Source organism: Arachis hypogaea, chromosome 14 (assembly GCF_003086295.3).
Source record: "Arachis hypogaea cultivar Tifrunner chromosome 14, arahy.Tifrunner.gnm2.J5K5, whole genome shotgun sequence".
NCBI classification, from domain to species: Eukaryota; Viridiplantae; Streptophyta; class Magnoliopsida; order Fabales; family Fabaceae; genus Arachis; species Arachis hypogaea.
The window spans coordinates 57,077,053-57,087,349 of NC_092049.1; the positions used below are offsets into that span (position 1 = coordinate 57,077,053).

The 10,297-nt window shown below is 35.3% G+C and overlaps 2 protein-coding genes across 2 annotated transcripts; both read left to right on the forward strand.

The window, feature by feature from the left end:
• Positions 1-362: 362 nt before the first annotated feature.
• Positions 363-5,154, forward strand: LOC112742050 (uncharacterized). Its single transcript, XM_072215793.1, has 9 exons — positions 363-490; positions 1,058-1,206; positions 1,405-1,466; positions 1,678-1,758; positions 1,841-2,038; positions 2,371-3,702; positions 3,799-4,082; positions 4,424-4,522; positions 4,864-5,154. Exons 1-6 carry the CDS (start codon positions 363-365, stop codon positions 2,566-2,568), a joined length of 816 nt encoding a protein of 271 aa, XP_072071894.1. The 3' UTR covers positions 2,569-3,702; positions 3,799-4,082; positions 4,424-4,522; positions 4,864-5,154.
• Positions 2,571-4,896, forward strand: LOC114925258 (nudix hydrolase 14, chloroplastic-like). Its single transcript, XM_072215794.1, has 7 exons — positions 2,571-2,584; positions 2,937-3,042; positions 3,205-3,267; positions 3,610-3,702; positions 3,799-3,882; positions 4,424-4,522; positions 4,864-4,896. Exons 1-7 carry the CDS (start codon positions 2,571-2,573, stop codon positions 4,894-4,896), a joined length of 492 nt encoding a protein of 163 aa, XP_072071895.1.
• Positions 5,155-10,297: the final 5,143 nt, after the last annotated feature.

A 10,297-nucleotide genomic window follows, 5' to 3' on the forward strand; every position in this document is an offset into this window, starting at 1 on the left:
AAGCGTGGGGACAGAGTTTCATTACGGCCACGCTTACAAAATGTGGCCATATCGTAGTACTCTTTTGGCACGCTTTAAAAGCGTGGCCAAAAGCTTTTTAAAAAAAAAATACCCTAAAGACCCGGCCCCCAACCCAGTCCCCAACCCAATTGACGTTCTTTCAACCCATCCCCAACCCTTATCGAGCTACCCTCATCGAGCTCATCACATCCCTTGGTCACTCTTTCACCCTTGCTATCCTATTCGAGCTCACATTCCCACCGTCTCCAGCACCACCCTCGCTGCGCCGTTAGCCTCCGCTCCCTCTCCGCCTCGTGTCCTCGTCGCCGTTACCAGCATCCTTACCGTCAGCGTCAGCGCCAATGGCTTTCCGCGTCTCTTGCTCGGTGTTGGAGCTCGGAGGCGGCAACTGTTTTCTACATCTCTTGCTCGGTGTCGATGTCGGTCTTGCCCTTGTTGAAGGAATAGTTGCTTCATTGCGTTGTTTCAGGTTCTTCTCCTCTTTCTTTCATGTTTCAATTCGCGCCGGCAGTGCATTTGCAAATTTTAGGGGTTTTTTTAGTGTTGTGCACAATTTGGGGGAGGTTTTGGTGGGGAACGGGAATTGAAAAATAACGATGAAATAAAGGACGGTTTGTTTATGAGTTCAAGCCTCTGGAAATTTTGAATTCCATCTGCTTATAAATGCATTCATGAGCCAATTTTTTGGGGGTTCTTTAATATGATAACATTGTTTATAGAATATTTGTTTGCACCTATGGTTACATGTTTGTACCTGTGATTCTTTTTTTAAGTTCTGTATTCCTCTTTTCTTTTCTATTTGTTTTCTTCACTAAATCAGCTTCCTTTTGGTACTACTCTGTTGTATTCCTCTGCCCTTGTTTGATGTTTTTTCGATTGGAAATTCGGAATTTTGCTAGCAGGCTAGGGAAGTATGTGACTGAAACCTGAACTAGATGTAGGAATGATGTAATTTTCATTGGCTTTTCAAGAAATGTTGCTTGTCATCCTTGAGTTTGTTTATTATTCGAGTTGTAATTTTTTTTCTCTGATTTAGGGACTGGTATAACCTTGAGAAGTTGAAGCAGGTGAAGGCATTTCGTTGTGGAGAGTATGATGAGTGCATCGAGAAGGCGAAGGCATCTGCTGCTAATTCGAATAAGAAGGCGGTGAAGTATGCTCGCAGGGAGGATGCTAGTTCTGGAAGTTAGTTCATCAAAACACTCAGCACCAACTTCTTCTAAAGTTTATTCTGCAACAACTTTTGGCAGTTGCTCCATCCTGGTTCATTCACTTGGTTGGTATATTCTGTTTCGTAATCATCAATATACTTGGTATGTTTCATGGTTGGCCGTAGTAAATTTGTGTACTTAGTGTTTTCGGGTTTTTTCAATTTGTTTGCAGATGGTGAAGAAATTATAGGCCTTCAATATTTTCAATCTAGAGGAATGAACGTGAAATACAATGTTTCTCTTTCTTCTTTTGGATTTATTTTCTTAATAATTTGATTTCAAGGTAGCATGACTTACCACTGATGTGAAGAAAAGAATCACAAGTTCACAACTGTGTTTCTTTGTTGTTGTTGCTTCTCAAAAGTTTTGCAGTGTCATATTCTGGATTTTTTCAAGGTACATCATGTTTAATGTCCTACTGATGTTTGTAATTTTGGCTTTCTAGGATTTTCTTGGCTTGGTGGAGAAATTTTACTATCTCTCTGGCAGATATGACATTGAGCTGACTGTTGGTGATGCTGTCATGGTATCTTGAAGTGTTTGCTCAGCTTAATTTCCCCTTTCTCAATTCTATTGGCAATCTGAGAAAAAAATGTGTATTGTTTCAGGAGAACTCTTTCTTACGGCCACTTGGCCATCTTGAATTAGATCTTCCAGAAGTACCTACTATCAAGGCACCCCGTCTTCCTCCACTAGCTATTGATCCATACACGAGATATGGGCCCAAAGCAGAGATAACCCACTTATTCAGGACTCCTGAAAGTAAAGTTGCTGTAGAAGGGAGAGTTCAGTTTGATCTGCTCCAGGTAATGTTGATTTTGCTTTTCATTAACTACCCTCTGTTTGGATAATCCAACTTTATTGCTAAGTAAGTTTTTTTGGCTTTGTTTTATTTGAAGGTTATGCAAAGAGACTACAAATTAAGTTCTTATTCTTTGAATTCTGTTTCAAAAAGTTTAAGCTTTAAGTGTGTAATTGACCGCAATGTTTAAGACTACAAATTAAGTTCTTATTCTTTGTATTGATTGTATCGAGTTAAGTGTGTAATTGACCGCAATGTAACTTGGCTATAGCATTGTTTGATTTGTATAGTTAACCTCGGCTAATATTTTGATTTTTGTGCTTTATGTGTGTGCAGGTCAGCTTCACCGGTTCGATGGAGGTAGGCCGTGAAATAATGCTTGCTACAGCTAGCAGCAACTTGAAACAAGTTTCACTTGAATTAGTAGGAAAGTCACCTCTTCTAATCTTTGATGATGCTGATGTAGATAAAGCTGCTAGCCTTGCTCTCTTAGGCATAGTATATAACAAGATCAAATTTCTCTTAAGTGAATAATAATGAAGAAACTCAGGTTACACATTATAATGACACTCTTTAACATTTTGTTCTTGTTTTGATTTCAGGGTGAGATGTATTGAAAGTTCAGTGTGTTTGTTTAGGAAGGGAATGTGCTGAATAATTATATTAAAAGATGGATTTAGGCATTCTTTTCTTCCTCTTTCACACCCTGCAGGTTTTGACAGCTACTAAAATTAGATATTGGAGGTTTTGTTCATTTAGATGCTAGGTTTTGACAAGTTCCCATGAGATGTAATGGCAAAAGAGAATTGATAGGCACACAGTTTCTTCTTGTTATCATGCTATATAAAAAACATGTCTCAGTTGTGGTGGTTTGGTTTGGTTTTTGTTGTTTTCCATTGCAGGAATGCTATTGATTCCTCTTTATTCAAGCAATGGTTGCATAACTTACAAAGTGAGATTGGGATTCTAGCTGATGGCACCTTAGCTCTGAGACAAGTTCTAATTCTGGTAATTGTATCATCAGTGTTTAAAAAGTGGATATGATTTCTGATAATTAGGCCTTGTTAAGTGATAATTTAAGTAACTGACTAACCTGTTAGTCTTCTAGTCTTATTCATGTTCTCAAATCAAAATCAACGAAACTAGTTGGACTCTTTTTGGTGTAAACAGGGTGTAGACATGTTTGGAAAGCGCATTGGGTTTCTCAAATTTAAAGCTGACATTTATAAGCCAGTCTATGTTTCCATTTTCTTGTGTTAATTTTAGCAAGGGGCTATGAACTAGTAGACATTTTACCTGTTATGCTCTATATATATTATTCAAAAATAGCTTCTTGTGCTTCAATATCCAAAAATTGGATTCCTCATCATGGCAAGCAATGTATTAATAGTATTTGATTCATAGGCATACAACATTCTGAGCTATGTGGTATCTAAAATGCACAACTATTAGGATCTTTTGCTTCTTACCTTATGTTCTCAGGCATCCATCATTCCTCTTTTGCTTGTAATTTCTGTGCACTTGCACCTGATGCTGATTTCTTTCTTTATATATAATAAAGTAAACCGTGATTAGGTTCCAGGTATTGTATTTGCAAGAGGACCTGCTGTGACTGTGTTGATACTTCTGGAATCAGATGGTGAAACTTATGCTGTCCTTACTGAACAGGTTCTTAGATGTTGGATCCTTGCAGAGAGAATTATGTTTTTTTTCAAACATTTTAACTAGAGTTCCATATTATGCTTATTATTTTTTATTTATCAGGCAAGGGTTCCTACTGGAAGAATTATTTTGGAATTGCCTGCTGGAATGTTGGATGATGACAAGGGTGATTTTGTTGGCACTGCAGTTCGTGAGGCTACTCTCTCTCTCTCTCTCTCTCTCTCTCTCTCTCTCTCTCTCTCTCTCTCTCTCCAATTTTCTTCATGGCTTAGTTGTGCCTCTGATGGGTTGAAGAGGAGACTGGCATAAAGTTCAAACTTGAAGACATGGTTGATCTCACTGCTTTCTTGGATTCTTCAACAGGATGCAGATTTTTTCTCTCACCGGTATACCTTAAGCATTCTGCATCAACCTTATTGCTTTATTGGTTTTGCAAATAAATAATTTTGTCGCTTGAAAAAAGAGCTAATAATGCATCTGCTTTATAGTTATTCAATAATTTAGTTTGGTATTTTGAGCATAGTTTAGTTTCGTGTTATTGTACTTTTAGATTTGCATTTACCAATCAGTGAGCATTCAATTCAATTTCTGGCTATCTGTGGTTCAATCTAACAGTATTTGATAATCCTCGCTTATGGGTCTTTTTTTTCTAAATAAAATAAAATAAAATAGTGAGAATTTATTATCTCTCTCTAAGGATCTAATTTTTTTGCTAAATGATTAACAGACAGTAGACTATAAGAGACCAACCTATGAAGAAGTTGAGAACCTCCAAGCCTTACTTCCAAGGGAGTACAATATCTGCCAAATGCAAATCGGTGAAATGGTGAACTTTATGGATTCAAAATGTAGTTCAATCCATTTTCTTCACTAATTTTCACTTACTATGAGTTTGGAATACCACTGCCACTATTTGTAAATGGATGCTAGGTAGAAGCTGCTCATTAGGTGCCTACTACTTTTTGTAATAATAAAGATAAATAGATGTGCAAGGTGTTTGGAATTTTTATTCCTATTAGCATAACAATGCTGATGAATTTTTATAGTAGAATGTGAACCTGGTTTAATTTGGAATTGTTAATACATGCATAAATTAGATTATTTCTTATAATATTTTTATATATATCATTTTTGTTGGTTCAATTTGTTCTTGATATTTTGCTGCAGGCTAGTATTGGAACGGATAACTTGAACCCTTAATGCACAAAGTGGAGCAGTTTTAGGTTGATTTTGATCTTTTACTAAGTATTTAGGTTGATGATCATCTCTATTAGTGTAATTTGATATATTATGAGCAGTTTTAACTTGTATTGTTTCTGTATTTTTCTTCGGTTTTTAGTTTTGGAATCTGAACTCGAGATTTATTTTGTATTTGAGTAATAGTTTTTTAATGTATAAAACAATTATAGTAAATTATATATCTCACTAATTATTGTTTGATTGGTCTTGTAATAAAAATTGCATAATATATTTGTAGGTTTGGTAATAAAAAAAGATTGAAAATTTATATTGTGTAGCAATGAAGATCAAATAACGAAAAGAAATTTTTTTTTAATTTAACAAGGCTTTCGCCACGCTTTTAAAGCGTAGCTGTATATTTTGCTATGGAGCGTGGCCGTATCTCCACCTATCGCCACGCTTTTAAAGCGTGGCCGTATCTCCACCTATCGCCACGCTTTAAAAGCGTATCCGTATCTCCACCTATCGCCACGCTTTAAAAGCGTGGCCATATTTTCCACCTACAGCCACGCTTTTCCAAGTGACAGTTTGTAAAAAAGCGTGGCAAACAAAAAGCGTGGCAATAGGCTACAAAAAGCGTGGCGATAGAGCAACCGCCACCCTTTGATAGGTCACCCTTTCAAAAGCGTAGCGGTAGCTCAAAAAGTGTGGCGAAAAGCTATCGCCATGCTTTTTTCAGCTTTTTGCCACGCTTTAAAAGCATGGCAAAAGTCGTGTTTTCTTGTAGTGAATTGACAATTTTCTCAATTTGGACTTTAAATTTTCTCTTTGTAACTCATATTAACACCTTGAGAGATTTTCATAATGTTTTGCTAATGTGGTATATTGAGGTAAATAACTAATTCCACATGTCTGAACAAGATTTGGCTACTGAAATAAAGTGATGAAGTATTTGCTAGTGACACATTGTATGTGTTCTAAGACGTAGCGTCACGTATCATAACATAGTTTATCCACATGCCAATTTAATTCCATGTGTTATCATTGTAAGTGATTCAAATTGACTCCTAAATTTTTGTTCATAGCTCATTTTAGTTATTGAAATTAAAAAAAAAAGAGCAAATCAAAATTAGTGCTTCAAATAATTTCTCTCATTTTCCATTTCATAAATTTAAAATTAGTAATATTTTTTAAATTTATTAATTTTTTTATTTTTCACATATTGCATAGGATAAATAATTATTTTAACCTATAAATATTCTGAACGTTGACAAATTCACTTACAAAATAACAAAAATAACTTTGTATCCATAAAAGATGGGTTTCAATTAACAAAACTACTCAAACCCTAAAAAATTATCTAAATTTTTTAAATTACTCTCTTTACCTAAGCTTGTTGGAAATTCTTGGTTTCTTAATCCTAAGATCATCCATGTTAAATCATTAAGAAATAGATATTTGAGAGCGTGGAAATGTACCTAATTTTGTGAGTATGATTGAAAGAGTTTGGTTCTTTGATTTTTCTTAACCAAAGCCTTCTGTATCCCTGATAGGGCTGAATCACAACTCCTTTGATGGAAAAAGAGCTATGAAGGCGGTTTTGATGTGTTGAGGACTAAAATTCTGAAGTCACTATTTATATTTAAATGTGGCACCCATTATACCCTAAATCTCAAATAAAATAGTATCTTTGGTTTTATTATCATTTAATTCCAAATCAAAAGTAATAATGATTTATTTAATTCAACATTTATGATAATAAATGAAATTACCATTATATAAGTAATTTAATGTGAAATAACTTAATTTGCGATTATAGTTAATATACGTGTTGCCCAAAATAGATTATAAGAAATAATAATTTTCTAACAATCTTGAGGCACCTAATGAAACTATACTTGTCTTATTTAGAGTTGAGTATATAACCTTATTAATAATTTACATGTCACTGATATATAAGAATATTAAAAATATATTTACTCCTACTAAACTTTTAACGAGCTAGCTTCTGGCAGGTTCGGATAACTACCAGTAATTAGGTGTCAGCTTTCATGGATATATGAGACTCTAAAATCCGTACTATTTATATACATATAAGCCTAATGCACTATCGGTCTTTCATGAGTTAATCATCATTCATTTCATTTTTTGAAAGGAAAACAAACACATGCATACAATAAATCATAATGCAGAATATGCAAACAGAGAGCAAGTAAAGTCATCATAGGATATCAAACTAATAATCACACACACACACACACATATATATATATGACTAAGAGGACGTTGGTGACATTGCTCAGCCCACCATGGAAGAAGTAAACTATATGAAAAATTCCTCTAGAAATCTCAAAAATGATCCTTATGCAAATACTTTCAATTAGGGATGGAGGAATCACCCTAACTTTGGGTCGAGGGAGCAGCAGAGGCCTCAACAAAGCTTCAATAATAATCAGGGTGGAACTAATCAGAATAGGTTCAACAACAGGCAGTTACAACCCTCTCAGCAGCAAATGGAGACATCCAAACACAGCCTCTCCAACTTAGCCACAATAGTCTTTGATCTTTCCAAGACCACTCACAGCTTCATGTAAGAGACTCGATCTTCAATTCAGAACTTGGAGATACAAGTGGGTCAGTTGAGCAGTAGGATACCTGAGAGACCTCCTAACACTCTTCCAAGCAACACAGAAGTAAGTACAAGGGAAGAGTACAAAGACCTCATTATGGGCAAGAAGGCCGTGCCTAAAGAAGAGGATGCTGCTGAGAAATTGAAGGAGAAAGAGTTTCAAGAGAAGACTGGGAGTGTAATAGTACAAGCCCCAGTAATGATGAAAGAGCCTAAAGAACAACACCCTCTGAAAGTGAAAAAGGAGACCGAGGATGAGCAAATTGCTAAATTCTTGACAGTGTGTTCAAGAAGTTACAAATCAATATTCCTTTTGCTGAGGTGTTGGAGAAGAAGCCTCCCTATATGGCCTGTCTGAAAAGTGTATTCTCTGAGAAGAAGGCCCTGAGGGGAGATGAAACTGTGGTGCTAACCAAGGAGTGCAGTGCACTAGTGCAAAAGAAGCTACCTCTGAAATTGCCAGATCCTGGAAGCTTCGTAATTCCCTGCACCATAGGGACTATCACATTTGAGAAAGCATTATGCGACCTTGGATCAAGCATAAATCTGATGTCCCTCTCTGTGATGAAGAAGCTGGGTATTCAAGAGGTGCAACCCATAAGAATCTCACTGGAGATGGCAGACAAGTCCCTAAAGCGGGTATATGGATTGGTGGAGAATGTCCTTGTAAAGGTTGAAGACCTTTACCTTCCTGCAGACTTCGTGATACTTGACACTTAAGAGGAAAAAGATGACTCCATCATCCTAGGAAGGCCATTCCTAGCTATTGGGAGAACCTTGATTGATGTGGAGAGCGGAGAGCTAGTCCTAAGAACGCAAGAGGACCATTTGCTATTCAAAATTCCTAAGCCACAACCACTCTCAGACAAAGGTGGTACTAGCATACAGAGCTCAGTGTTCAAGCCTTCTCACTCAGTGAAAAGCCATACAGAGCCTGATAAAACCCCAATTTTGTGGTTTATCTTGTGTTGAATTTAGTGGATTTTATAAACTTTTCTCACATTTATTCACTAAAATAGCATAGTTTTGTAATTCTCTCTAATTTGTGCTTAATAGTGAAAACATGCCATTTAGGCCTTTAATTAGCTAATTTTAATTCACTTTAATTCCATTCGATGCCTTGATATGTTTTTTGAGTGATTTCAGATTCATAAGGCAAGGATTAGGTGGAAGAAGTGAAAAGAAAAGCATGCAAAGTGGAGAATTCATGAAGAAATGAGCATTTGCAGAATTTATGGTGATGCGTGTACATGGCCCACACGTATGCGTGGAAAGGAAATCTGCCAGTCACGCGTACGCGTGACAAGTGTCACGTGACCTCATTAAAGGCAACACGCTGGGGGCAATTTCTGTGCCATCCAAGCCCAAATCCAACTCATTTCTAAAGCTATTTGATGCAGAATTCAAGAGGAAACGGGGAGCAATTAGATAGTATAGAAAACATACTTTAAGTTAGTTCTAGAGAGAGAAGTTTCCTCTTCTCTCTAGAAATTAGGATTTTTAGTTTAATTTCATCTTAGATTTAGGTTTCAATTCTTATTTTCATTTAGTTTTTCTTATAATTTTTTGTTATTACATCTTTGTTCTCTATCTTAGTTCTTCTTGTTAATTTCTCTTTTATGCCTCTTTTTAGTTTATGAACACTTTTGTTACTTTTAATTTCATTTAATGTAATTTGATGTTTTATGTTCTTTTCATGCTTGTTTGAGTTATTGTTATTGATTTCAAAACATTCGTTTATTTTGTTTGATATGCAGTAAAATTTAATTCATAAATCCTATTTTTTATTCATTGAGATCTGTTGACTTTGTATACCATTTTCTTGCTCATTATCAGACAATCACTTATTCACAAACCCCCTGTGGGGCTAATAGTTTTAAAAAAAAATACGAGTTTGGTGTATTAAAAAGCTTGTATCCATAGAACATCTGCCGTAACATGTTATATTTCTTGCAATTTTGCCATGCTTTTCTTTTATGCCTTTTTATTTCTTGTAATTTTATTTCTTCTTGTTAATTTTTCTTTTGAGCTACTTTTTATGTGATGAACTTTTGTTAATTTTAATTTTTTTAATGCAATTGATGCCTTTTTATGTTTCTTATTGTTTAATTGAGTTGTTATTATTATTTTCTTGCTTTTGGTGGCTTTAGATTTTATTATTCTTGCAATTTAATATGCTTTTCTTTTTATGTACACCAAGTATTTGATAAAATGCTTGGGTTAGTTTTAGAGTAGATTTTGAGTATTCTTGGCTTGGAAAGAGAAATTAGGCAATCTTGAGTCCTTAATACCGAATTTAGATTAGTGATCTAGAGTTGTTAGTTGATCTTGTTTCCATTAATGCTACTTATGGATTGAGATTAACTAGTCTTATTTGATTTTCTCCCGATGTTGGAGATAAAGAAATAGGATTAGCTCTTGATAGTTATTGTGTTATGATTAATGATTGATGCCAAGGCATCTTAGGCTAGTTTCACTAGCCTTTTTCTATTGTTTTTATTAGGTTTTATGCACTTTCTTGAGCAATAAGTGTTTGGATGAAAAGTTCATGCATACCTTGATACATTAATTTGATACATTTTCATGTGATTTATGCTCTTTTTATATGTGTGTTAAGATTGATGCAAACTCTTGTGAATTTAGCAAAGCTTTGATGCATATTTGATTGATGATAGGTAAAGAGAAGCAAGGAAAAAGCATGGAAAGCAAGGAAGAATGGCCATGAAAGGAAGAAGAGGAAACAACGTTGGTGGCCAAAGTTAGCTCACCAACGTTGCCTCAAACGTGAAAGAA